The sequence below is a fragment of the Neocloeon triangulifer genome, unplaced genomic scaffold (genome assembly GCF_031216515.1).
Source record: "Neocloeon triangulifer isolate White Clay Creek 2 clone unplaced genomic scaffold, ASM3121651v1 ptg000014l, whole genome shotgun sequence".
NCBI classification, from domain to species: domain Eukaryota; kingdom Metazoa; phylum Arthropoda; class Insecta; order Ephemeroptera; family Baetidae; genus Neocloeon; species Neocloeon triangulifer.
Genome location: NW_026775556.1, coordinates 8,442,142 through 8,467,748, shown reverse-complemented (window position 1 = coordinate 8,467,748; position 25,607 = coordinate 8,442,142). Strand labels below are relative to the sequence as shown.

The window sequence follows — 25,607 nt, the reverse complement described above, 5'->3', positions numbered from 1 at the left end:
CATGTGGAAATAAAAGCTGACATATCTACAACGTTCCGAAAAAATTTTGTACACGCTATACCCGCCTGACTGCAATAATGCCAATAATATTATTAAATTGCACGTGCCGTGAATATAGATTGAATCTTGAAATTTAAAAGCGCCAGCATGTAGTTGATGAGCACCACCAGCAGAGGGCGCTGCAACCACTCGAATCGTTTTCGTCTATCGGACACGTGGCGCCACACAACGGCAAGTTTGTGACACTTGGTGCTCGGATTGGGCGGTTCGAGCCCCGTCGTGTGCATCCAGATATAAATGTAAAATGTTGTGAAGGGCACGACGACAAATTCGGCGTGCGAGTTGTGCGGAAGCCTCTGCTTGAACCACTTCGCATCTCGCGTCCACCGCCGCTTACCAAGTGCACACCATGGCAGGTGAGTGTGCGCGACACCTGAGAGCGCCGCAGCAGCGGTACCTTCCGCAGTCACGCCTCCCTGACCGCCCCAGTGTCCGACCCTTCGCATTTGTTTTTTCGAAAATTACATATTATGGTCCAGCGCCAATTTTATCTCGTTTGCTCGGTGTTCGGCGAGATGCGCCTCGAAGGCCACGGCGCCTCCGAACGCCTTTTTCATTCAGGAATCTGCCCAAACGCGAGGAGCCGCCGTGAAGGTCGTGCAAAGGTCAAACCTTAACGGACACTTGGCGCTCAATTAGCACTGGACTAAACGCTTCATGTGGACATTAAACTTGCAATTAAATTTTTTTTACTTTTTATTTTTTAATTTTTTCCAGAGCTATTCATTCAAATTCATTTTATTTGTTTATGAAAATTAGACCACATTTTTCCATTACATTATTTTCATTAATTTTTTTTTTCAAATTCACGAAAATTAATATTTTTTTTTTAATTTTACAATTTGCTTTTATAATTACGTTTGTTTATCTAGAGCTAATAATTAATTGTTTACATTATTTTATATTTTAATTCCAATATTTATTTTTTATCATTTTTTATTAAATTATTTTTTTTATTTCTTTGCTGTTGAAAATTAGGCATTGCAATGTTTCTTAATGTTGCTTGACAACATAATAAAAAAAAAATAAAAAGAAACCAATTGCTCGTGTACTTAAAATTTGCTTTAGCATTCAATATTGTTTATCAGTTTTTCATTTTTTTTTTTAAATATTAATGCAGTGGTTCATATTACCCTTATTTACCTTAATGAAGCAGAATGCGAAATAATTTAAATATTTTTTTTATTACTGCAAGTCAAAGTGACTCAGGGCTTACGGTGTAAATTAGAACTCATATTATAACTTGCCAAGGATTTTCCTCTGGGTTTCGATTTTCCTCATCTCCGATCAATTTACATAAGCGTGCAACTCGATCTCACTTTTGTTCTGGCCGCACGAGAAGTGAGCACAGCTTCTTTTTCTTTGTTAAGCGCATTACGTTGAAGAGCATAATTAATTCATCTGGCGCGTTGCACCACACCAAAGGTCGCACCGCACTAGGAATCCCTCGCTATTTTCGCACATGCAACTTGACTCTCCTCTCGAGCAAAATCTTCTTAGCGTGCTGAGCACTAGGAATTAAAATCATTTTAAAAAAACGGATTGAAACTGTTGAAAATTTCTTTGGTCATTATATTCTGTCCTATGCTATTAGTTTCTGTCTTATTTAAATAATTTTTATTTTAGTTTAAAAACGCTTGAGTTCTCCAAAATATAAAATATTAAATTGACATTTCAAAAATAATTTTTATAATCTGAGGTATTTAATTCAGTTTCACTATTAACATTTTCTGAAAATAGAGCTATAATTTAATTAAATTAGAAGTCTATAAAAACAACCTAAAATATTCTAGGATTTTTTATTAATTAAAATTAATTATTTATGTATTTTATTTATATAATTTTATATGATTCAGGGAACAAAAGTCTAGTCAAACAAGTGCTCTCTTGCTGGAGTGGGCGGCTGACTGAAATTCTTGTTGACTGAAACAATCGTTGTTATCATTGCGTGCGATCACTTGACCTGCGCCGCGTGGGCCAAACTCACAACCACGACCCGCTGACCCTGAGGTCCAATGCATTCGAATCCATCCATATTTCAAAACGTAATCATTCTCAGCATGCGACGTCTCGGATTCGCGCGCCGTGATGTCAGCAGAGAAGATCACATCCTGCATGATTCTAATTACCGCCATAAATAGCCTCGTTGACTTTGACACTCGCGAATCGTAGCAAGTTTAAATTTAAACTCTTCATGTGCAGGAAATTGCAAGCATTTGAATTTTTGCACACTATAAGCAAAATAAAATTGCTTGAAACTCGGATGACGGTTGGTTTATTTCGCTCATTTGTAATAAATTCATCTATTTTTCAAAATTTTGTATAAATAGTTTTGAATGGCACAGTTACTCAAAATTTATCAAAATCAAGTTTATGTTTTATGACCCCCCCCCCCAAATAATTCGTTAAAATTGGGTAAAATAAAATAATTACGTAAAAAAAGTGGTCTTAAAATTTATATTGACTTTTTCCACAAATTTCATCTAGATATATTTTTTTTCTCAATTTTGAACTCTAAAGAATTTTATTTTTCACTACTTTGGTTTTAAAAATAATCGTTTGTAATAAAAAATCCACAAGAATCTAGACATGTGTTAGGTGAATTAATTAAAAATCACCATGCTAAATGATCAAAGATTTAAAGTGACAGTAACAGGCTCTTGTTCTCTGCCTTTTTGCTCTTTGATGAAGTGGTTTTCCGCTATTATCCTCGACGGGGGTGGTTGAGAGCTTCTCTTGCCTTCTGAACTCCTCAACCCGATCTCCTCTTCTTGTTGCGAAATTCAAAAAAGAATAAAGAGGGAGTCGTCTAAAGTAAGCGCCACCGATTAACGGGGATTCTCGCGCGGGCCGGACCAAAATAGAGACCTCTCTGCAATTCGGCAACATTCCCGATCGGCTCTCGATTCACGAATCTCCGCAACCATTCGCAATCTGCGAGCAGTTTAGCCTAACGGAGACTTGCGTTTGTTTACATCGCGTGGGCAATTAGACGTCTCGTTGGGTTAAGTTTTATGACGGCGTCTGGCACCAGAGCAAAAACCGAGTTGCAGATAAGCAGGCCCTCTCTTTTTTTTTCTTTCTGCATAATAATTATTGAAACGCCGCCGGACAAATGAGTAATAAAAAACAGTTAGCCGCGACGGAAATTGGCGCATCATCCCACTTTCTTGTCTCATTGAATTGGAACCTGTTTTCTTCCTCTGTTCAGTCAGGACCCAGCCAGTCAATCTTGGCCACTCTTGATTGACACATAAACTTAGTTAGCATTCCTGGCGGTCTCTCGACCCGCTTCTTTTCGTGTAAGAATTACACATGCGGTGTTTCACCGATCGCATACAAACTGGGTTGATTGATTTTTATGTGTATTGCAGCGCAAAGCGAGTGATATTGAACTCTTATTGTAACATTATTGACATAAAATAAATGAAATAATATCTCTGATAAACAATAACGCTTTAAGTAAAAGCACATATAAATATTGTTTATGCAGTTAAATTTTCTGTAACGATTTTAATGCATAATTTTACAATTTTTTTTTTTAGTTAATATTTTGAAATTTATATTTTTATTATTTTTATTTGAAATTATTTTAAACTCTTCATTATTTTTTCTTTTGTTTAGAGCATATTTATTTATGGTATTAAAATTAAAAAAAAATTACTTATATAAACCTAAGTAAATAATAGCTGTTATATTTGCGGTTTTGTGTTGATCTCGGGATCCTTAATTTGGTTACAATTTTATTGAAATTGGATTACATTAATGTCAATTTAACTTATTGCCAATATTTAATAGTGCGCATTGCTACAATTCTTTAAAAATTATCTGAATCATAGCCATAGTGGCAGTATTCTTTTTTTAATTTTAGTTTTTATTGCACAGAAACAAAATGAAAAGTAAAAGTACAGAAATAATTAAAAATACAACTATTTTAAACAATTTCATTAGTTTCCTCCAGTGTTTTATTTACGTAATATTATTTTTATTCTTATTTTCATTTTTATTTGTGTTATTTTATATATTATTTCAGAAACTTAATGATTATATATTTTTTTTTGCTTTTGTTTTGAAAATTTTTCATTAAATTGAAATAAAAAAAATTAAATAAACATTTATAGATAATGACTCAACATTGCTATATAAATCCTTGCTTAAAATCAGCAATAATCTCATGATTGTTAAGGCGTCTGAACTTTCTTACCAATAGAATTGAATGAAATTTTAGTACATGACGTATCTCATTGTCATTATTTAATTACATTATGCTACTATACTTTAATATATTAATCATAGCAGTGGCAGTATTTTATATTTTAATTTTTGCTGATACTCAACAGCTTTATATTGATTATTTTTTCATATAAATTGTCCTTGTTTAAAAGATTCCTGAAAAAAATTTATTAGAGAAACGATTGCTTTTAATGAAAATCAACGCAGAAAAGCTAAATAATTTTAATTTTCCTTTTCGTGAATCTCATATCTGTTAATTTTTTTTCCTACAAAAAAGAGTGCAGTTAGAATTTAAAATTTAAACTCTTTTTTACCTTTTTTTTTTCTTTTTAGCAAATTTCTAAGTATTTTGATGAAAACTTTAACAGCAATAATTGAATGTAATGTAATAACCGTCCATTAAAATTTGCAACTTTTGGAGATATATGATGTACTTATTTTTCTTATTTTATGCTAAATACTATTAACACTGCTTCAAGGGGATCTAGTGTGAATTGGTGAGGATGTAACTCTTTTTTAACCTAGGAATTCTACAGCATATCTTTTGGAAAGAAGGAAAATGAAAAAAAGCTGAACATAAAAAAAAAAATTGGTAATAAGTTATTGACATAATATTTTGTTTCAAATTGTTGGAAAATTGGCATTAACTTGTGCTTTTTAGTTTTTACAAATACTTATTTTGCTGTAAAAACTTGCTAACTTTATTATATTTTGTTTATTATAAAATTACGTATAACACAGAATGGTGCTGAGTTGCGTTATTTCAAGAAGTCAAAAAGTGTATATTGCTTATCTTGGCAAAGTCTTGAAAAAAAACCGCTCACACAGAAATTCGAGAGGGCTTCTCTGTATAAGAAAACTAAGTTACATTGCTTCTCGTGCTCGCACAAACATCCTTGCAAATGGCATGTTAATGTTTTTTTAAGCAAATGCGAATTTTATAAATAACTGCTTGTTCCCCTCCACATTGATAAGGCAGGCCGGAAAATAGGCACGCAAGGAGTGTTGTGACTGGAATTGGAATAATTCTATAAATTCACCGTTGGCCGCGCAGGGCACGTCGAGAATCGCGTAGAAATAGCAGGTGTCTGCTGCAAAAAGGCCTTGTGCTCATCAATGAGTGCATGAAGCACCATGGTGGTGACAAAAAGCGGTGCACCCGCGCGCGGTAACGTGAGATCGGCAGCCAGAGAGAGCTGCACGGTCTAACGCTCGCGCCGCCTGCGCGCCTGCTTCTTCAGACTCGAGGAATATACGTCTGTCTATTTCGGGCTGGCACGGCCGAGGCACGTCGCTCGAGCCACCAGCATTTTTCGCCAAAGCCCACGTGTTTTTTAGCCGCGATTTATCCGCGCCGAGCCTTTATTCGCCCCCAGAGCAACACTCCAAACGCCGCCCTAGCCGCTGATAAAATATCCTATTTTTAGAACTTAACCGATTCTTGACGCACACAAGTCTGTCAATCACATTTTCTCCTATCGGCTAAATAGTTTGAACAGCTCGGTCCTGATCGAGCTGAACGAGATTGAGAAACAAATTAATTTTGGCCCAACGACGTGCTTTGATCAAAATTAAGCGGGCGCGCAGACCATCTTTAGTTTTTTTTTTCAATTAACTCGCACAACCAATGATATTTTGCATATATTTTGACATAAAAAAAGGACTCGGTGCTTATTACTTCAGCTTAAAACTAGCCCGTCTTTTTATAAGTACGTTACTGATCGTAGAGTTTGATATCATTTTCCCCAAATAAGAATATCAAATAACTTAATTTTTTTTGCAAAATTTTGTTAATTTAGTTTATTTAAAAAATAATTGTTGAAAGCCTTGTTTTTTATGTGGGCTCTAGTTCTGTAAGATGAATACAATTCAGCCTCACAGAATTAGACCAATGCAGAAATTTCAAATATCACAGGAATTTGTGGCGGCATCGCATGTTACATAGTTCCTTTTGTGGCTCCAAATGCCAAATGCCAGCGCACTAAATGAAATGTTCATATTTTGGCACATCTTCCTTGATCTAATTTTAAATTAAGTATGGAAGAAACTCTCAATTTTTTTTATTAGGGTTGGAATTTTTCAAAAATAATTAAAATATGCAATTTATATCCTAAAAATCTATTTCAAGAGAGTATAAAAATCTCATTTTACGTTGCGGAAATCAAACTCCCTTTTATCCCATTCCATATTTTATCCATCCACTTTTTGTTATGAACAGGTGCAGTTTGTCATAAATATTTTTCATTTTGTCCGCAGAGTCCAGCCAAGCGTGGGTGACGCTGGCCACGAATGATTCATACAGCTTAGGCGCCCTCGTTTTGGCACACTCCCTCAAGAGGGTTGGCACCACGCGTCGACTTGTGGTCATGGTCACAACTGGCGTCACCTTGGTCATGCAGTAAGATGAAATTTTCCTAATAAATTTGGATTTTAACATTTATTTTTTCAAAGGGATCAGTTGCGTGCTGTCTTCGACGAGGTGCACTTGGTGGACGTGCTGGACTCAAAGGACGCGGTAAACCTAGCACTGCTGGCGCGCCCTGACCTGGGCATCACCTTCACCAAACTGCACTGCTGGCGCCTGACCAACTACAACAAGTGCGTCTTCCTGGACGCAGATACTCTTGTGCTGCAGCCCTGCGACGAGCTCTTCGACCGCGAAGAGTTCTCCGCCGCTCCCGACCCTGGTTGGCCTGATTGCTTCAACTCCGGCGTCTTTGTCTTCAGACCCAATGAGGACACCTACAAATCTCTCCTATCGCTTGCTCTTTCAAAAGGCAGCTTTGATGGTAACTATTTTTCATATTTAAAAAAAGCGTTTTAAGTTTTAAAATATTTGATAAGGTGGAGACCAGGGCCTGTTGAACACATATTTCAACGACTGGGCCACAAGGGACATAAACCGTCACCTGCCATTTATTTACAACATGTGTTCGCCGTCTCACTACTCCTACCTGCCTGCATTCAAACAGTAATTATTTTTTTGAACTAGTTTAGTGTAATATAAAAAATTTAGAAAAGGACTGTGTTTTATAATGTTATTGGAATTTTTTTCTTATTTATTTTTCCTTTTTTTAATTTACCAAATTTTGTGCAGGTTTGGCGAGGGAGTAAAAATTGCTCATTTCATCGGTCCGAACAAGCCTTGGAGTCAGTACTTTGACAGCGAGACCAAGCAAGTTCGTCCTTCGCCCACCGCGGGACACCTCAAGTACCTGTTCCAGTTCTGGTGGGACCTGTTCTGCGCGCATGTGCACCCACACCTATCACCAGACATGGTAAGCAGCTGTGAATAATGTTTTTATGATCGCCATATTCCCTAATTATGTTGACTAATTTGATTTTATTGTACGCTGCCACTTTTTTAAATAAGGCAATGGATCGAAATAAGTATGATATAAAAGAAACGACTAAACCTCCAGATAGTCCTGATGTACAATTAACTAATAGTAGCCCAAGTGAGGTAATTTTCTGCTGGAATTTTATCAGCACCTGTCAGTTGTAGAGTGTAAATATTAGAGTAGATTTTATTTTCTAGTATAGAAAAGAAGCAGACACTCTTTAAAATAGGCATGCTGATTGAAAATTAATAATTTAATTATTAATTTGCATTTGTGATACACCCCTTGATGCACGAGACGAGAACTGTGCGGAAAGTAAAGGGAAGTTTTTTCAGGAATTCCTTCCTCGCCCGATACTTTCCTAACATTCTCAAACCGCATAAAACACAAACCATTTGTCAAAATTATTAAAGTTGAATATCTCTGCTAATCAAATTCATGTTGACTCCTCTGTGGAACCCTTTTTGGCACTTTTGGCTCCCTTTCCTCTCTGCACATTCTCAGTGTCTTGGATTTCTCTTTCACCTCTTTTTCTCTGAAGATTAGATTAAAAATCTCCAAAGTTGTACATATACATTAGTAAAACTCTAAATGCAAATCTTCTGCAGAGCCATAGGAACCTGATCTTGCCTCAACTCGCACCTTACACGGCTGACTCGTTTCACCTACCCTCTACAACCCCTAACAACCACCCTGCTCAAAATGAGTTCCCGAGGTACTCGATGGACCACTTCAGTATCCCTCTGAAGCCCATTAAACCCCCTGATATGCAGTTACCACTGTTAGACGCTATCTTTAACACCCCCCATACACAATATCCTCCACTACAGCATTTGGCGCCTCAGCAGCCACAGATTACAGTCACGGCTCCTGAGTGCGAACCAGTTTCAACAGAAATCGTGCAAAGCGCGTCGCAAAGTCAAAGTAACAGTTCCCAGCACGGCAATAACCAAAATGCTTCAAAAGTAGACTCTGAACCAACAATTCACCCCCCTCCTCCTAACACCCCAACCGAAACTTCTAACATCTCCTCTGACCTCGTGCCTGCTGGCCAGTCATTAAACAACGATCAGCCCGTTGTTGCAAAATCGGAGGAATCGAGTGAAGTGAGTAACCTAAAGTCTTCGAGATTCGGATATATCTGGTTCAAGGGATTCCTTTTTCTGTGTCATTCATAATATTTGTATCACACAAACACGCGCACACAAGCATTATTCAAGAGTGCATGAATTTGATTAGCATGTATTTGTTTGAAGCTATAACTTTGTACATATAATTGTGCATGGCTTCTAGAATTATGCCATTGTACATTCAAATTGTTAAAGTAGCTTTTCGTGGTGGCAGGTTTTGAAAATGGTAATTTGTATAGCGATTGCTTTAAATGTACATACAAAAAAATGTATTAATGAATAACAGTCTGTTTACCCATCACTCATCTTTGCCAGAACTCAGCAAGTTCACTTCTAAAGTGTGCAATTTACGCCATTATCCTTACACTTTGTGCCCTTCATTTAAAATGAAATTAATTGCAAATTAAAAATGAGACCTAGATTTAGTGCACCAGGGTTCATGATTTACATGAAGGGTTTTTGATGAAATAATTAAAAATTAGAGTGTCACTTAAAATCAAATTTATTATTCCATTTTTTTTTTTAGGGCACGATCTGTAAATATTTGAGAAAAATCACTTCATATATTTTTGTCCTGAAAGCAATATCATATATTGTCAAAGCGTGCCACTCTCGGAAGCCTTCAAGAGAGATTATTTTGTGTCTTGTTTGCTGATATTATCAAATTTTTTTAGGCTGGATTAGCCTCTGCCTTTTCCCAAATGAAGTTGGGAGAGCCATCACCAGCGGCTACAGTTGAGCTGCAGGAGCATCTACGACGCTCTGCGTGGGAACAAGGCTCAATGGACTTTATGGGCGCAGATGCTTTCGACAATATCTGGAGCAAAATCATGGACACGGTCAACAAAGGCCCCAATAAGTAACTGTTGACCACCAAGTTGCCAACCAGATCAGGGCCTATGTTGTAAAATAAGCTTCACTGCACACATACATAATTATTTTTACTGACGTATTGTAATTCATTTCTATAAGAGAGAAGCTTTTCTATTGTGTCGCCTTCCTTGTTTTCCATCTTGATTAATTTTCTTACAACATACCAAATCTTCCCCTCCTTGGTGTATGGTTGTTTTTAATAATGTGTTGCCATCTGTAATTTCTAGTCTCCAATTTTTTTGAGTTTGAGATTATCTAGAGCAACACTCACTTTGTAAGTTACACAATGAATCAAATTGCCAATATAGTGCCATATTTTCTGTAATGAGACTTGAAGTTGGATTTATAAATGTTGTCGCAGTCTATGAAAATTTAAAAATCATATGTTGATTGAAATCAGAGAATATATCAAAAAGAAAAAGCTTGTTAAACCGGAATTTTATTTTAATTGCATCCCACAGCGGACTGATCTATTGCAACGACAATTATTTTTCACTCAAAATATTTTATGAAGTGTTTTTAGTGTTTATAGGTATGGAAAATTCACCACAAAGTTTTGCCTCACATTGGTCCTAAATTCTAGCGGCACCTAGAATTTAGTTATGCTCTAGCTATAAATAGTATGTGTCTAGGCGCAACTTGCCCTGGTTTTCAGTGAGATACAGCAGGTCGGCAGTTGTTTGCTCAATGATGGCATCCTCAGCCTTATCAAACATCTGCAACATTAAGTCAGGATTAGCAACAGATTTGCTTTATCTAGGCCATAAAAATAACTTACGGGTTTAATATTGATTTTCTTCTGTCCGTCCTTGAAGTCTGCAGGAGGATACTTAAAGTTGGGTCCGAAGTTGGTCTGCAGAACGATGTTCTTGAATAAGGAGAGACTTGGGTAGTAGGCACCCTTGTAAATATCTTTGTAGGCTACTCCTTGACAAACGCCATTCTTGAAGAAGACAAGTTTACTTCCTGGCAAGGGTTTAAGAGCCTTTGTTGCCTCTGGCACTTTGTCTTTGTCCTCGTAATACAGGTGACTCTTGAACTTCACCAACGGCTAAAAATTGGTTTATGTATTAAAAATTCCTTGTTTAAATGCGTGTCCTTACTCTATCTTTGTAAGTTCTGGGCAAGCAGTTTCCCTCCTCAGTCTCGGGCATGATGATCAGACAGCCAAGAACATCCCCAAGGCCAAACTCTTCTCCGTAGTGAAGTCCGCGGCTTTCGTGGAAGGAGGTGCCCTTGCGAGAGCGCCAAGAGTAACCAAATTTATCATAGCCCAATGGAGCCTAAAATTTTGTAATTAAATGCTTTTTCTTTGGCCTTTAATAAAGCTAATATACCTGTAAATTAGCATAGTCCTGGCCCCACCCAATTCTGCAAGCTGAGCCTTCTGGCATATCAGTGATTTTGACCTCATAGTACCAGCTTCCCTTGGAAACTGAATGAGTTGCTCGAACCTGTAAAAATAATTAATTATTATTTTTTTTATTTAAACAAAATCTTTTCAAACCATGCAGTATCCTTTATCGCCAGTCACAATATGACGATCTTCAGAGATTCTCAGAACTGGAGCCCTGTCGTGGAGAGCAAGCAACACTGTGGACGGACTGAGAGTCCTGTAGAGCCAGCCTGGAATAGGCTTTCCTGCCCAGTCGCTGCTCTCGTCAAACTCCTGCCTAAAAGGTGCATGCGGGTCTGGCTCGGCCAATATGTAGCGATAGCCATCCTTGTTCCACGGGTGGTCCAAAGGGTATCCGTGTGAGGGTAGTTTGGTGCTTGAGCCGTCACCTCCCCTTTTCTTGCCAGGTCCTGCCGTGTCCACTTTGCGCTTGGTGCCTCTGCCCTTTGGATTCTTCTGAACGCCAGTGTTGTTAATTTTCAAAGCGCCACTCTTCACCATGGCGTCGTAGTTTGGCTTTATGGTGGTCAGGTCTTGGAAGAACAGGCCGAACAGAGGGTGGCCCAATGTTGCAGGGTTTCCTCCTGCGGGTGGAGCCTCCTCATGGGTGAAAATAATGCCAACGTCCTTGAGCAAGGTTCGCTGAATCTGCAATTGACACAAAAAAATTGGGTAAATCATCACAGATAATTAAAAAAAAAAAAATTACAGTTGCGTGCCAGGACTGAGTGACTCTTCTCGACATAGTCGTCATGCCTTCCCAGTGGCTCTCCATGAACGGAATGATGTCCATGTCTTTCGAGAACATGGAACGTGGCATGCCCTCTTTAATTCCAGCCTGCATCAAATTTGCAATCGCCGTAATACACATGTGTGGAAAAGCTGCAAATAAAATTAATAGTAATACAAATTCAAACCACTTTTTCCAAATTCTTACGGGCTTGATTTTTCTTGAAACTCTCGAGGCCGGTTGGGGAGCAGTTTTTACAGAAGAAGACATAATTCATCATGAATGGAACCAGTTTTCCCAACTGGTAGCCAATGCACGACTCGTGGTACCAGCGATTGCAAGAAGCACATAACAATTCCACAATGTTCAAGTTTCTATCTTTTCCACTGGAAGAATATAGAAAAATAAATTAGCAATTTTTTTAACAATTGATTTTGAAAATGTAGAAATAATCCCTACCAATAGCAATTTCCATCTCTCTGCTCAGCCTGCTTCGGAGTACTTGGAGCCTGTTCGTTTATCGAACTCAAAACCTTTGGGACGAGATCCATTTCTTGATCTTTGGCAGCCGCTGCCGCCTTCATTATTTTGTTTCCAATAATAGCTAAAAAAAATCGAAAAAAATCATCATGAAGGCTACAATCCTAGTATATCATTTTTCATGCGCATAAAATATTCTCACTGTGTGCGCGCGGGATGATAGAGACAGACAGAATTGAATTTGAAAATTGTGAATCAAAATAAATATCGACATTATGCATGATTTTGTGTCATATAATACGCTAATTATTTTACCTAGATGTGATTGATTGACCAAAGAAATTTGTCGAGCTTGAAAATGTGTGTCCTTTTAATCAGTTTCTTCTGAAATCTGCAAATTCTTCGAACTCGACAAAACTATGTAGCCGCTTGTTTTGTTTACTAAAAACATGGAGCAGGAAAGGAACAACACACAGTCGAGTGTCTAATGCGCGCGTTTATTTAAAAAAGTTTGAAAGTTTAGACAACTTGCTAACAATTAGAGTCCTTGCTAACAATAAGTGCATATAATATATACGCAACACAACCTGTACGTGTTACGTTACAAAAAATATAAATATATTTGAATTTTTTCCTCTTTAAATGTAAAAAGAAAAAACACAACTTTAAATTATTTTTTATCAAAGGAGACAGGAGACACAAGACTACCAATGTACCAATAGTCAAGTCACTCAAGTCATTCCATTGTAAGAAAAATTAAAAATTATAGCTTTATTTTATTGGCGTGATTAATTTGCTCCAGCGTGATACCACCTATTGGCTCATTTTTTGAATATTTTATTAGATTTTATTTTCTTTTTTTTAATTTAGTAGAAATAAAAAGTGATATACAATATATTATTTTTTATCAATGATGTTACATTTTAAACCGTTTTGCTTTGATATAAATGATAAAATTAAAAATCAAATTTAATTAAAAAATTTTAACAGACTTGACTTCAAGGGAAAGGTGGAGTAACTATGAAAATTAAGGAACTCTATAAAATATCCAGTAGTGAATATATTTAATTTTAATTTTTATTGAATTCCAGATTAAAAAATAAAAAAAAATCACAAAATATTCTCTATAGTATTTTATGCATACAAAAATATAATCTTCAAAATAAAAAGTTAAACATAATTATAATTATTGCAAAGGCACAATCAATGAGCTAGGATATTTTGATCAATCCCTGCCAACTTGATGGGTGACCAGCGGTCTGTCCAAACGGTAGATGTAATCGGCAACCCCTAAGTATGCCAGGTAATGGGCATTTTCTGGCTGCGTGTCATTGTGATAGTGTCCAGCCTCACCGTGGTTGCTGAAACTGTGGAAGTGCTGGACGCGCAGATCCATGTTCTGATAATTATCAGTTTGAAGCAAATTCATCTTTTATAATAAATTATATTCATACTGGATCAGTCGAAATTAACGTGCCAAGAGCAACAAGTGGAGCAGACATTTCATAAAAACGCAACCAATTGTTTAGTTCATCGTCAGTTTCGAGAGGAACCGTGGAAAAGTCTGGCATTACGTGCTGTCTTGCCATTCCAGCCTTCATTACAAAAACACCTCCCATTCCTCAAAAGAAAAGTTAATAATTTAAAAAAAAATATTAATATTTGTTTTATTTTAAAACTTTACCAACTGGAAGATTTCCATATTTATTTTTGAGAACGTTCCTGATGCTTGCAATGAAGTCATCAACGCCAATTCTGTTTTTGCATTCAATTTCAATCACCTTTTGTGGATAATTTTATAATTAAAATTTAAAAAAATCTAGTTAGAAAAATACCTGTCCAGGCAGACCTTCAGAGCAGTAAAAGTTGCCCAGCAGAGCGTTTCGCGACTCATTTGCTGGCACTTGAGCTGCAATGCAGCTGCCATCAACAGTGCTCACCCTGGCCGTCCAGGTCTGATTGACAGTGGGCACTTTTGACTCGACAAGCAGATTAGCAATCATCTTAAAAAAATATAATTTAAATTTTGACAAAACTTTTGACTTCAATAAAAAAGAAATAAGATTTAATTAAAATGTAACCTCGCAATTTGTATTGTAGTAAGGCCAAGGACCTGCGCCGGCTCCGATTATGAAGGACCGTCCGGGCATTTCAGACAATGAGCCAAAGTAGCTCATGTCGTAGAGTTTCTGCCTCTGGACCAACGGCAGCAGGTACGGGGGACCACCAACATCTAACAAGCGGGCATTTCCTCCTAAACCTTGGGGGACAAATAAATAACATAAATTATTTTCTAAAGAAAAGTTAGCAAAATTTAACCTTCGCATGCCAGGGTGAAAGGTTCCTGAGTCAAATCAGGGCAGTCGACCGTCCTAACTTGGACCTCGGAAAAATAAGAAGGCAACCCACTTTGGAGCACTAAAAAAAATTAATCCTCTGGTTAATGTTAATTTTAAAACAATTTTATTTGTGCGCATGCAGAAAAAATTCAGCAAAAATAATCAAAGAAATTTCATGCAATTATTATAGAGCATTTCCAAGAATTAATATTCAAACAATTAATTGGTTTCACAAAATTTTGTAAAGGACAATATTGATCTACGCATCTGATTGAATTTAAATTTAAAAAAACAATTTATAATTTTACCATCTGTGATTTCCGACAGCTGCGGAACATGCAAGCTCTTCTTCTGCACGGGAACTTCGCTCTCCGGGATGACACTCATGTTTTCAATTTGTGACATTCAAGTCCCGACGCTCTCTTAAATACGCGATGTTATCAGCAACGATGACTTTTTGAAAAGTTTGTTAAAAGAAAAGAAAGAATAAACGTGTGTTGGCACAGCGGAGCGCAAAAGAGGGGCGTCGACCGAACAACAAATGCACGTGTCTGGTCTGGTCTGCTAGATATAGCAGCCTGTAAGTTATGCAACGTGCGTTTCATGAGACCACTTTTTATCTATTCAATATTGACAGTTTGCGTAAATTTCCGCAAAGTCTTTTGTCTATTGTGTTTGACTGGATGAATGGCAAAAAAATGACTAGACAAAATTTTTAATTGTTTCAAGTGGATTTGTTTTTGCGAGAATGAAATACGATAAGCGATATAAATAATCTAAACTTGCGTAATTTTTATTTTAATTATAATAAAAAATTTCAATGATCTAAAGCCGGGTAATAAAACGAGGGTCTGTTGCGAATGTAGTAATAAGGGTAATAATAAGAATGTCCCCTCCAGGCGGGCCACGGCTCCTTTCCAAAACCCCACCGGCCTTCCAGTCCTTCTCCTGCTGTTTTTGGGGTTGCGACAGGAGTACTCTCGGTCGTGGTCGTGATTTCGCCACCCTGCCGAATGTTGGCCGCAACATTGGGCTGCAAGGGCGCGTAGGACAATGAGATCGCGTAGTTTACCGTCTTGCCAAACTGCTGGTATGAGTTGCTGGTCGCGTAACTACCACTCGTGCCAGGAGCCATCAATTCCTCCAGGAATTGCGACCGCTGCGCAGGATCTGTCAGGTCGAGGCTCAGGGTGGTGCCACTGCCATTCGCCCTTCCCGAGGTTGAAGCATCTCCACCGAAGCGATTTTGCACTGAGGCTGAAGTGTTGTTGGTCGTCAGGGACAGCACTTGATCCAGAAAGGTAAGTCCAGCTTTTTTGTCCGCCAACAATCTTTCCTCGTCGGCGGCTTCCTCTGGAGGCGGCGGCGGAATCGCTTCCGTCGTCGTGCTTTCAGTTGATTCCGTCACATTTTCTGCAAAATCGTAGTTCATATCGGTTCATATTATAATTTCAAATTATTTTGATCAGGTGATTATTAGTTTTAGTTTTCTTAGAATCATATTAGTATATATTTTTGGATATTTTTTTGTAATAAAACAAGGACAAAAAAAAAATCAAATCGTAAATTTGATTAAAATAATAAATAGTGTGTTTTTAATATTTCAGACGATATTAATCAAACTAATGAAACCTCAGCGGAATTCAAAAATATAAATTGAAGCCATAGGGATTCTGTCATTTAAAGAAAGAAGGATTAAACAAATTTATGTATAACAAATGAAAATTTAAATAAAAAACAAACAGCATCAAGCACAATATCAATGTAACTGTTACATAATGTATCTAACATTAAGATTTACAATTTGCATCTATATACTTCAGGAATTATAACAAGAAATGGAATAAATTAATTTTTTAATTGCGCATTAAGAAAATTGAAGAATAAATTTACTAAATATATTCCAATAATATTTAATATATTTTTTTAATTAATTACATTTTTCTGACGAAGGCTATCATTTTAAGCCGTATAATTTGATAAATTACCTATTATACTTTTAATATTTTTTCATTTCAACTCCTTAAGTATTAAAAAATGTAGTTAAGAATTCACGTACCTGCTTTGATAAATGATCCTGTTGTAATGAATAAAAAGAAGTAAATCACAAACCCTAATTTCAATTTCATTTCTCAGCTGTTAATCTTTTTCTAAAATTTAGCAGAATTTTTTGTAAATGAATTGTTGTTCAGTTGAAATCCAGAGCAAAACTGTGCCTGGCTAAGAATTATTTTGAATTAATACCTTTGTTTTTGACTGGAATTTACGTGCATCCTTCAGCTGCTCTGCTTAGGCCCCTCACGCATTAATTAACCTTTGAGTGCAAAAGCGCCAAAAGATGCGGGTGTTATTGACCAATTTAGTAAATTGTTTTTGCCAGGCTGAGGATAATTGCGCCAACATGCCAAACAGGCCAAGGCCCGCGGGTCCCGTGATATGGAATAAATAAATTTAAAATATTTAATTTTAATAAAAACGATAAAAATCCAGGATCGAGTCAGGTGGTGGAATTTTTCTTTAATTAGGGGTGGTGATGAGACTCGGAAATCAAAGGAAGTGACCGTTCCGCGCGGTGAGCGCGATTTTCCGGCATGATTGTGGCGTCCGCTCACTCGCACCCCCTGTTCTGCATAATATTTTCGGTGCATCCCTTGTTAGTCGGTTTAACAACGGCTTGGCGGGTACTGATTTTTAACTTGGTTCCCACGAAGAGCGTTTCCGCTGCTTGTTCGCGGCCTAATTTATTATGCATTCTCGTCGGCCCGATTGAAAGGCAGGAAGGACCGACGGGACGCGTACGTCTGCACTTGTTGAGGCAAAATAATTAAATGCGTAATATCGAACTGTCTAGTCTTTATTGATCACAAAAGTCAAAACAAAGAATTTGATTATTTGGAAAAACTATATAATTCTACTTGTTATGTTTTTTTTTTAATTTAAAGATTAATACATTTTATACCTCTGTATTATACCTCTAACCTTTATTAAAAAAATTTGTCTTTATTTAATTCTATTAAATTTTTGTTATTCACTTGAAGTAAAAAGGCAAAATTTTATAAATGTAATAAAAAGGTTTTAAAGATTCTTTGGTACACAACGCATAAAAACGTTCTTTTTATTATCTTTTAAGCAGCAGCTGTTACATTTTATTGTTATATTTTACGATTCTTTATCCACCTCTCGCATGACACAAGTTCCAAGTTATGTCTCACTTAAGGTGTATTGATTAAGGCATCTTTGGTATTACCGTTTTACAATTCTCTTCACCGGTCTTACATTCTACACTCTTTTTTTATTTGGATTTTTGGGCACACATTGTTATGGTTTCAAACTAACAAAACTCTACAAAATCAAAAAGAAACGAAAAATAAAATAAATCATAAGAAATTAAAGTAAAAAAAAAAAACAATAAAATTATAATAAAGTAACAAAATAAAAATCACAAAAATCAACGTTGTTATATCGACATCCTCTCTTGATGTCCTTTGGAGGCAGGACTGTCATCTTCTCGGCGCCAGCATAGGTTGCGTCAATTTCGTCGCAGATGGAACCTGAGAATCAAACAGGGAAATAACATATTAGTTGCTAGCTAATGAAATAATTTTAGATTAAAAAAAAAAAGTTTATAGCCATTAAAAAGCGCGGAATAAACAATTGTTTTTCATCAAAATAATAATCGCATCAAAAAGCATAATTTAAAAATACAAGTTATTTTCTTAAAGCAGAGAGGTTGTAATGAAAAATTTACAATAACGTTTAAGCAAACGAAATATTTTAAATTTGTAAAAATTTATAAAATAATCTTTTTCGGAAATTTAAGTGCCGGAAAAAAATTAAAATTGCAAGAATTTAAACATGTATAACTGTCACTCACCATGCTTTCGTTGAGAAGAGGTCATTCCTGATTGTGCCACCCTGGGGTCAGTTGGACTCGCCAGGGTGGAGGTCGAAAACTGCTGGAAGCACCATGATTCAGCGCTTCGCCCGCTCCGGTCGGAGACGGAAACGAAAGTGCGCTTTGCCGGTGCGCGAGGCCGAGCTTAAATAGCGGAGGGGTGCTCGCGCGGCATGACGACGATATGATATGCATGCGATAAGGGTGGGTGGGAATCAACCGGGGGTGTGTTGCACACCGCCTAGGATATGCGGGCGGGTGGAAAATAATGTGAATAATTGTCATGGGGGTCAGCGGCAGCTTGTTGCACGCGAGCCGTCGAGAGTGGCTCCGGTGTAAAATAGTAAATTGAGCCAAGTGACTCTTCTTTCAATGTCAGATAATTTCCGAGCATAGGGGTGAAGGGCGCTCCAAACGCTCTGCCAGCATCTTGCCGCCCTCTATATTAATTGTTTTTTTCTTTTCGATTCATTCATTGCCATTAATTCTGAATTCTGAACCAAAAAGCGTGGGAACTTATTTGCATTTGATCATGCGATTTCCTTTAATTCCAATCTAAATTATTCAATCTAATATGCTAATTATCATATAAATTCTTGCGATTTATTTGGAAATTAAATATTAATTTTGTTTTGCGTATAAATAATACAACATAACTTTAAATAATAACAATTTTAATCAAAAAATAAAATATAATTTTATTAAAACATGTATGAAGAATAAAATCAAAAATAACTTTTTTCACGGTCAAGGTTACTGAATGTTTTGTTTGTTGGCTTCATTTTCGTAAGCTGCTAATTCCTCTGGACTGACCGAAGTTCGCATGTTTGCAGCGGCATCAAAAAAGCTATCCAAACCAACTTTAACTGGGGATTTGTCATCCTTGCCTATTTGATAAAAAATTTCAAATTTCAAATTATATGGATAGTTTTAAAATTTCCATCATTTAATAAAAATTTACCTGTTTGCTGAATTTGAACAATTCTTTCTCTGAGCGCATTCTTCCACGCCTCAGCACACACACCGTACAAATCAGCTCCCGTCAGCGGGACGTCTGGCAGGTGGTCAATCACAATTTCCAGTTTCACATCGTCACACAACTCAAACCTAGACTCTCATTATAACAAATTTTAAAATAGGTTTATTTTTTAACTCACTTTCGAGTCAACGCCTTCAAAACCCCAAGCTTTGCTTCATCACTTTTGCAGGGACCAACATACATTAATTTGTCAAATCTGTTTAAAAAATCAATTTTTAGAAAATAGAAAAAAAAATAGATTTATGACAAACCTGCCAGGCCTCAAAAGAGCGGCCTCAACCAGATCGACCCTATTTGTTGCGGCCATAACGAAAACAGGAGCACTGTCTCCAGACGAATGCAAATTTTGTTCGATCCCATCCATCTCTGCCATCAATTGAGAAACTACCCTGTCAGAAACATTTCCACCTCCGTCACCTCCTTGCCCTCTGGAAGGCGCAAGGGCGTCCAGTTCGTCAAAGAAAATAATGCTGGGTGCCACTTGCCGAGCTCTCAGGAAAACTAAATTTACTCATTAAAAAGCCTCTTTTAAACTGAAAAACATATTTACCGTCTCTGACGTTTTCTTCACTTTGGCCAACGTACATGCTCAGAAGTTCGGCCCCCTTGACTGAAATGAAACTAAGTCCGCACTCGCTTGCGACGGCTTTAGCCACCAAAGTTTTCCCTGTCCCGGGAGGACCGTATAACAAAATTCCTATCCCCTTTTTGTTAAAATAATTTATTACATTGCCAAATAATTTTACCTGAGCGTTTTAATCCAGATTTTCTAAGAAATGGAAATTTTATTGGCAAGGACACGGTCCTCAAGACTTCTTTCCGTACTTCTTCGAGTCCTCCTACATCCTCCCAAGAGACTTTTGGAATGTTAGCCACAACTTCTTGGCTGCAAATCTTTAAATTCTCTGCAAGCAAAACTGTCAGTAATTTAAAATTATTTATTATAAAATTTAATTTTACCAAGCGCAGTTCTCCAATATTGCTCATCTATTTTTTCACCAAGTCTAGCTTTTCTATTTTCTTCAAATTTATAATCGCCCTTGATGAACAGGTCCAATTCATTTACTAATCCCTGGATCTTTGACCTGTGCTAAATTCAAGTGATAGTCTGTTCGCCATAAGCTAAATCATGTCACTTACTTGACAGCCTCTCTCACTAAGAGCACCATTTCCCTCACGCCCATTCGAGGAACGTCGATAGGAATTTCAGACTGGTAATATCCTATTCGAGCTAAATAATGTCTTAAACACGTCTCTGGGTTTGATGGGTGTTCAAGAGGCAAAGTTGTAGCAGAGAGCCAAGTGCGATTGATAGAGAGGACTATGTTTTTTGGTCTAGCAGTTACTCCGAGAACAACACTTTTGCCGCAAGGCATTGAATTCAGAACTGTCGAAAGACACATTGTTAACCTCGAGTCCTCTGCATCCGTACTTGAACTTTCATGGTCATGCCCCAGCACCTAAAAATAAATTTCAATTAAATAAAATTCAGTTTTAATATAATGCTTCTTACATCTATGTTTTCAAATACGATGAGGCTCGGAGAAATGTTTGCTGTGACCTTAGCAGCCAACTGCTTCAGCTTGCCTTCTATTTGTCCTACATTTCCAGTTGGCATGTTTAGCTCCCTGCAATTTTTTACAATCAAGTTGAGTCCCAAGTTCTTGGCAACAGCCCGGTAAAGCTCCTCACAGCCGACTCTTCCATTTAAAATCAATCCCCTGCCTAAATTTGCAACATATATTATCAATTTTGTAATGATTATTATTGTTTTAATTCACACCTTTATGTAAAACCTTAAAATATTTTGGATCCAGATAAAGCCTGATAGCCCTCTCAAGCTCCTGATACTGTTGATGGTGTCCAGGAAAGCAATCCATTTTTCCAGGGATTCCCCCTCCGCTGGACGGGACGAGAGCCACCCTTGTTTGCTGTCTGGATGCCTCAAAACACAATCTTTTGTTTGGGTCCACTTGCTGCCCTGCCGACTCAAGGCTCTCCACTTTAAACCACACCACGTCAGACTCTAAATCTTGGCTCAATTTAGAGTAGAACATCTCCTGTGCGTAGTTTCGTATCGAGATGCAGAAGACATCTGAAATGCTGACGGGCCGAGGTGTTTTGAAATACTCTGCCAGGAGGGTGTCGATGTCCGATGCCACCCAGCCTGTTGGATATTTCTGCAAAGACAGGTCAAAAGAAACAGCCTTTGGAAGCTTTTCTATCAGAGAGGGTGACAAAAGTAGGTAGTCGTTGTCGCAAGCTCCTCGAGAAACGTTGAAGAAAAGTGCGTCCGGCAAAATCATTTCGTCAGTGCGGACAAAATCAGAGGTGGATAGTTTGGTCATATTTTGCTGCTCATCCGAGTTGTGCACCCACACCCATTCGCCATCCTTGATCTTCAAGCTTTCAGCTACGGACGGATGAACGATGACGCAGTGGTTTTCGTCCAATTCTTCATTTGCCAGGTAGTCCTTGAAAATTTCTGAAGGTACCGACACAGGGATAACCTTAGCCCTTCTCTCAAGTGCTGCCATTCTCACTCGAGCAACAACCTTCACGATATACTTGAGCACAGAGAGAAACACTTCGATTTTCGCTGAATTATTACTAGCACCGCTTATGGTCATTTCTGTAAAAAAGCGTAATCTTTTATAAGTTAATATTTTAAATCTAATTGCTCCGATTATTATTATTATACTTTACTTTAACAATCATCCCAGAGAAGCCAATAATTTACAATCAATACTCAATCAATTGCATTTTGTTCAAATCCTTTAAAAAAAAGAGGAAAATTATCAAAATTATGGTCTGCGTGGTTCAAGTCTCTTTCCATGTGTGTATGTAAACAAAGGAGCATGCTTGGAGGTCACGTGATATCCCGCTTGAGAAGAAGGGACCGCTTGGATATAAGGTGGATAAAGGAATGTAAATAAGTATTTAAGTGGAAAATCATATATTTTTGGCGCTTTTTTATTATAGAAGACATCCTTTATAGTTTGAGGGGTTTGAGACCATCATTCCTGCAATTTTTTTTTGCTATTTATAGAATGAAATATCAAAATAATTAATGTGATTAAATGGCTTCTCAAATCCTTGCTATAGGTGTTTAAAATCTCATTTTAAACATTAAAACACATCTGAAAATTTAATAATAACTATTAGGATCTTAGATTTTATACCTCAAATACTAGAATAGATGTGACTATAAAAGGTGTAAAGACTTCAAGGAACCAAACGGGAATTACATTTTGTTCTTTATTTATCTTAATATGTCTAACTTAATTCTACAATAACGCAATCATTAACAAATGGGTTGAAATGCATTTTCTTCTCATCCACACAAGAAAGTAAAGGTACCATCAACGGTTAGCTAAATCCGATCCAGAGACTCCAGCATTATAATGCTATTGCCTCGGATGACCTGAAACAAGCATAAAAAGATTTTTTCAAATACAAATTTAATAATCATTTCAGACCACACAAAAAAATGTATGTTCATCAGAACTTTAATTATTACATTAACTTCTTTTGCAGGGCCTAAAAAGAGGTTCCCCATGTATCATTTATCCCAGAAAAGGAATCGTCTTCTTAAGCACTCAAATGTTAACCGTATTTATTTGCTTACCACCATTCCAATGTTTTTCTTGTGTCCTTCTCTTGTTTCCTCAACGCTTTCGTCTACGACCAAGTTCATGAAAGGGTCGAAACCTCTCAAAATGCCAGTCACATAGCGCCCTCCGTTCAATTTCACTATAAATTTTGGAAAATTAAGACTCACTGTTTAAAAGTTGCTGCTTTTAATTCTCAGAAATACTTACGAGAGAGTTTTTTGTCCATGAATCTGAAACAAAAAGACGGAAAACACTTAAATTTTTGAATTGAACAAAAGGCAATGTGATGCGTGCGACGTAGCGTGGTCTAGGTTTAAATGCAATATTTTGTTGGAAAAATGCACTTTTGGCCAGCATTCAATGTTAATTCTGTAAATCTAAGATTTTAACTTACTTCTTCAGCTCAGGAGGATGTGCTTTGCTCATGATTGAAAGAAATTCAAAGAAATTTGTTGGACAGAGTTACTAGAATTATGTATTAATCGATTTGATTGTAAACAAGCCGGCAAGCGCGCCACGATGCTCAACTTACATGGCGGTAGCAATTTTTAATTATTTTTGGCGCCAAAGGCACGTTCGCGGAAATCGACTCTCTAATTTTCCTGTTAAAAAACTTCTAGATGTAATTTGGAGGTGTGATTATCAAATAATATTCGTGAAAATTATTCGCATTTGATTATTTTGTGTATTTGTTTAAAAATATTTTTTATTGTGTTAAAGCTTCTATAATTATAAGTATTTTGAATTTTATAGGAAAAATGGCTTTTAGAATTTACAACAGACAAATTGCATACAAATCAGCATCGAAGCCTGCAGAATCTCATCCAGCTCTTTGTTTTGGACCTCAGGAAATATAGATATTCCTAAAAAAATAATTTTAACACGAAAAATTCCAAGCTTAAGATTGTTTTAAAATTAAAACTAACAAGTAAGAAAGCTGCTCCTATGAGAACCGCCTTTAGCTCCACCGTTGCTTGAGCTGGGAAAGTGATGCTCAGGGTAAAGGCGTGCAGGAAGTCATCCCAGCCGTGCGAAATTGTCCCCACTTGCGTGTATCCGTCTTTTGTCATAATCTATTTATTTTTTTTGCAATTTTTATTGATTTATTAAAAAAGCATTATTAAAAAAAAAACTACCTTAAAATCAGCATCTGAAAACATAAAGCAGCCGCAAACATTTGGCCCTTGCAGTCTATAAACAACTTTGCCGCTCGAGTCTTGAATGAAGAATTCCGGAATCATTAGTGTCCATTCCTGCTGGACGCGACCAATAATTCTTCCGCCGGGAGCATAGACGTCTAGTTGCTATTTAAAAATTATGATTTTTTTTTTGTGCCGTGGTAATAAGAATATTAAAATATTGCTTACCTGCAGGCAGCAGGGACAGCAGCACATTGAAGCCCCTAAGGATCTCTGAAATGACAGGGACTCTTGGCGATTCATGTCAAAAAGCCGCATTGAAAAGGCCCTCGAACTACCGCAGCACTGTCGTTGTGATTGCGAAGACTGTTCTGCTGCCACAAAAATAGTTTCTCCGGATCGCGATTTCACCAAATAACGATTTTCAGACTCCACTGATGACAGCACTGGAAAGACAAATAATTTTTCATTCAAATCAGTTTATAAAAGTTAATTTAAATAATTGATGGAGAGGTAAATGCTTTACAAAACTATGCATGGTTAAAGTTTAAATTAAAGATTGTTATAGCCTTTGGCCTTATTTAATTTTTAATAAAAAACAGAAAAAAGTTTTATTTAATTTTTCTGTTAACATTCTTAAAATCAGGGTCACAAAGTCATAAATTTCATTATATGATTTTTTTGTTACTTACAATCGACCAGTTCTATTGTTTGCTGAATGAAGACGTAATCAACTGGAAGTAAAAAATCTAGCCCTTGCATAGGGACATAGCGACTTATGTTGGCCATTGACCACGGGTTGCCTTCAACTGTTTGTAAAGTTTGTTAATTGAAATTCTCAAGAAATTATAATCAAAAATGTCCACTCACTTGTGGCCACGCCAGTTGACCCCGAGTGTCCCTCTTCGCTATTTTCATCTGAAAGCCGCCTCGGCTGCAGGGTGATGGGAGGACCACTACGCTCAGCATTCCGCTCTCGAGCTAAGTCTTGCGCAAAATTTTTAAATTAAAATTCCTGGTCTCTTTCAATTTGCAGTAATAATAATAATATTAAAGACGCGCATTATGAGATAAGCCGGGCTGACCTGCTTCAGACGGGGGTGGAGTGAGGTCGTTGACAGAAAAAGCTCGCTCCTCATATCGCAGGTCGTCGAGGTTGCCACTATATTCGGAGAGGTCGGTCATTTTCCCGGCGGAACTCTAACGCCCTTAAAACAAAACGCAAATCTCTCAAAAGCTCAGCTTTCAGTCGATCGTGTCACGCGCAAACAATTTGAGCAACTCGGTCCTAAACGGTCTGATAGTGGATCAGCGACACCACTATCGTTCAAAACGGCT

The 25,607-nt window shown here is 37.1% G+C and overlaps 7 protein-coding genes and 1 long non-coding RNA gene across 11 annotated transcripts; 1 reads left to right on the top strand and 7 right to left on the bottom strand.

Annotated features, from left to right (window-relative positions):
* The first annotated feature begins 254 nt into the window (after window positions 1–254).
* On the top strand, window positions 255–10,072 carry LOC132200307 (glycogenin-1). Of its 3 annotated transcripts, none has more exons than XM_059625688.1 (7): window positions 255–416; window positions 6,550–6,691; window positions 6,745–7,082; window positions 7,138–7,264; window positions 7,391–7,571; window positions 8,243–8,740; window positions 9,439–10,072. In XM_059625688.1, exons 1-7 carry the CDS (start codon window positions 410–412, stop codon window positions 9,625–9,627), a joined length of 1,482 nt encoding a protein of 493 aa, XP_059481671.1. In that variant the 5' UTR covers window positions 255–409; the 3' UTR covers window positions 9,628–10,072. The 3 variants fall into 3 exon arrangements, with proteins under 3 accessions (XP_059481671.1, XP_059481670.1, XP_059481672.1); XM_059625687.1 differs by lacking the exon at window positions 255–416 and adding an exon at window positions 5,655–6,002; XM_059625689.1 differs by lacking the exons at window positions 255–416; window positions 8,243–8,740 and adding an exon at window positions 5,855–6,002.
* LOC132200305 (set1/Ash2 histone methyltransferase complex subunit ASH2) lies at window positions 9,795–12,694 on the bottom strand. The gene is made up of 9 exons (XM_059625686.1): window positions 12,559–12,694; window positions 12,223–12,367; window positions 11,971–12,149; window positions 11,743–11,915; window positions 11,145–11,681; window positions 10,975–11,091; window positions 10,741–10,920; window positions 10,416–10,688; window positions 9,795–10,353 (listed from the first exon to the last, which is right to left on the bottom strand). Exons 2-9 carry the CDS (start codon window positions 12,345–12,347, stop codon window positions 10,249–10,251), a joined length of 1,689 nt encoding a protein of 562 aa, XP_059481669.1. The 5' UTR covers window positions 12,348–12,367; window positions 12,559–12,694; the 3' UTR covers window positions 9,795–10,248.
* A 596-nt stretch (window positions 12,695–13,290) lies between these two features.
* LOC132200131 (ester hydrolase C11orf54-like) lies at window positions 13,291–15,116 on the bottom strand. The gene is made up of 7 exons (XM_059625357.1): window positions 14,891–15,116; window positions 14,563–14,661; window positions 14,325–14,503; window positions 14,079–14,246; window positions 13,928–14,024; window positions 13,698–13,864; window positions 13,291–13,642 (listed from the first exon to the last, which is right to left on the bottom strand). The coding sequence occupies exons 1-7, from the start codon at window positions 14,985–14,987 to the stop codon at window positions 13,469–13,471; spliced, it is 981 nt and encodes a 326-aa protein (XP_059481340.1). The 5' UTR covers window positions 14,988–15,116; the 3' UTR covers window positions 13,291–13,468.
* Window positions 15,117–15,345: 229 nt separating this feature from the next.
* Window positions 15,346–16,824, bottom strand: LOC132200132 (uncharacterized). Its single transcript, XM_059625358.1, has 2 exons — window positions 16,642–16,824; window positions 15,346–15,995 (listed from the first exon to the last, which is right to left on the bottom strand). The coding sequence occupies exons 1-2, from the start codon at window positions 16,709–16,711 to the stop codon at window positions 15,400–15,402; spliced, it is 666 nt and encodes a 221-aa protein (XP_059481341.1). The 5' UTR covers window positions 16,712–16,824; the 3' UTR covers window positions 15,346–15,399.
* A 1,030-nt stretch (window positions 16,825–17,854) lies between these two features.
* LOC132200628 (uncharacterized) lies at window positions 17,855–18,701 on the bottom strand. Its single transcript, XR_009442178.1, has 2 exons — window positions 18,457–18,701; window positions 17,855–18,133 (listed from the first exon to the last, which is right to left on the bottom strand). It is a non-coding gene; the product is annotated as an uncharacterized LOC132200628 (long non-coding RNA).
* Window positions 18,702–19,134: 433 nt separating this feature from the next.
* LOC132200008 (peroxisomal ATPase PEX6-like) lies at window positions 19,135–22,359 on the bottom strand. The gene is made up of 11 exons (XM_059625165.1): window positions 22,223–22,359; window positions 21,300–22,148; window positions 21,030–21,241; window positions 20,657–20,976; window positions 20,477–20,601; window positions 20,263–20,421; window positions 20,067–20,213; window positions 19,768–20,017; window positions 19,635–19,712; window positions 19,439–19,584; window positions 19,135–19,364 (listed from the first exon to the last, which is right to left on the bottom strand). The coding sequence occupies exons 2-11, from the start codon at window positions 22,144–22,146 to the stop codon at window positions 19,231–19,233; spliced, it is 2,418 nt and encodes an 805-aa protein (XP_059481148.1). The 5' UTR covers window positions 22,147–22,148; window positions 22,223–22,359; the 3' UTR covers window positions 19,135–19,230.
* Window positions 22,360–22,760: 401 nt separating this feature from the next.
* On the bottom strand, window positions 22,761–23,653 carry LOC132200695 (small nuclear ribonucleoprotein G). The gene is made up of 4 exons (XM_059626358.1): window positions 23,525–23,653; window positions 23,338–23,360; window positions 23,145–23,269; window positions 22,761–22,940 (listed from the first exon to the last, which is right to left on the bottom strand). Exons 1-4 carry the CDS (start codon window positions 23,554–23,556, stop codon window positions 22,890–22,892), a joined length of 231 nt encoding a protein of 76 aa, XP_059482341.1. The 5' UTR covers window positions 23,557–23,653; the 3' UTR covers window positions 22,761–22,889.
* A 145-nt stretch (window positions 23,654–23,798) lies between these two features.
* On the bottom strand, window positions 23,799–25,556 carry LOC132200511 (phospholipid scramblase 1-like). 2 transcript variants are annotated; one of them, XM_059626017.1, is made up of 7 exons: window positions 25,355–25,556; window positions 25,140–25,256; window positions 24,962–25,078; window positions 24,498–24,715; window positions 24,267–24,434; window positions 24,057–24,203; window positions 23,799–23,993 (listed from the first exon to the last, which is right to left on the bottom strand). In XM_059626017.1, exons 1-7 carry the CDS (start codon window positions 25,452–25,454, stop codon window positions 23,928–23,930), a joined length of 933 nt encoding a protein of 310 aa, XP_059482000.1. In that variant the 5' UTR covers window positions 25,455–25,556; the 3' UTR covers window positions 23,799–23,927. The 2 variants fall into 2 exon arrangements, with proteins under 2 accessions (XP_059482000.1, XP_059482001.1); XM_059626018.1 differs by having other exon boundaries at window positions 25,140–25,250.
* Between the last annotated feature and the right edge of the window lie 51 nt (window positions 25,557–25,607).

Coding starts and splice junctions, on each gene's coding strand:
- LOC132200307 (XM_059625687.1), top strand. CDS start 5,921: ATGATATTTTGCATATATTTTGACATAAAAAAAGGACTCGGTGCTTAT. Junction 6,692..6,744: donor GGCGTCACCTTGGTCATGCA/GTAAGATGAAAT, acceptor ATTTTTTCAAAG/GGATCAGTTGCGTGCTGTCT. Junction 7,572..8,242: donor CACACCTATCACCAGACATG/GTAAGCAGCTGT, acceptor AATCTTCTGCAG/AGCCATAGGAACCTGATCTT.
- LOC132200305 (XM_059625686.1), bottom strand. CDS start 12,347: ATGAAGGCGGCAGCGGCTGCCAAAGATCAAGAAATGGATCTCGTCCCA. Junction 11,916..11,970: donor TTTCAAGAAAAATCAAGCCC/GTAAGAATTTGG, acceptor TTTTATTTGCAG/CTTTTCCACACATGTGTATT. Junction 11,682..11,742: donor CTCAGTCCTGGCACGCAACT/GTAATTTTTTTT, acceptor TGTCAATTGCAG/ATTCAGCGAACCTTGCTCAA.
- LOC132200131 (XM_059625357.1), bottom strand. CDS start 14,987: ATGTCACAAATTGAAAACATGAGTGTCATCCCGGAGAGCGAAGTTCCC. Junction 14,504..14,562: donor TTTCACCCTGGCATGCGAAG/GTTAAATTTTGC, acceptor TTGTCCCCCAAG/GTTTAGGAGGAAATGCCCGC. Junction 14,025..14,078: donor CTGAAGGTCTGCCTGGACAG/GTATTTTTCTAA, acceptor TATCCACAAAAG/GTGATTGAAATTGAATGCAA.
- LOC132200132 (XM_059625358.1), bottom strand. CDS start 16,711: ATGAAATTGAAATTAGGGTTTGTGATTTACTTCTTTTTATTCATTACA. Junction 15,996..16,641: donor AGGATCATTTATCAAAGCAG/GTACGTGAATTC, acceptor ACGATTTTGCAG/AAAATGTGACGGAATCAACT.
- LOC132200008 (XM_059625165.1), bottom strand. CDS start 22,146: ATGACCATAAGCGGTGCTAGTAATAATTCAGCGAAAATCGAAGTGTTT. Junction 20,602..20,656: donor TTAGTGAGAGAGGCTGTCAA/GTAAGTGACATG, acceptor AATTTAGCACAG/GTCAAAGATCCAGGGATTAG. Junction 20,214..20,262: donor ATCTGGATTAAAACGCTCAG/GTAAAATTATTT, acceptor AAAAGGGGATAG/GAATTTTGTTATACGGTCCT.
- LOC132200695 (XM_059626358.1), bottom strand. CDS start 23,556: ATGAGCAAAGCACATCCTCCTGAGCTGAAGAA. Junction 23,361..23,524: donor CATCCTCCTGAGCTGAAGAA/GTAAGTTAAAAT, acceptor TTTTTGTTTCAG/ATTCATGGACAAAAAACTCT. Junction 22,941..23,144: donor AGAAAAACATTGGAATGGTG/GTAAGCAAATAA, acceptor TGCTTGTTTCAG/GTCATCCGAGGCAATAGCAT.
- LOC132200511 (XM_059626017.1), bottom strand. CDS start 25,454: ATGACCGACCTCTCCGAATATAGTGGCAACCTCGACGACCTGCGATAT. Junction 24,716..24,961: donor AACAATAGAACTGGTCGATT/GTAAGTAACAAA, acceptor TTGTCTTTCCAG/TGCTGTCATCAGTGGAGTCT. Junction 23,994..24,056: donor TAGGAGCAGCTTTCTTACTT/GTTAGTTTTAAT, acceptor TTATTTTTTTAG/GAATATCTATATTTCCTGAG.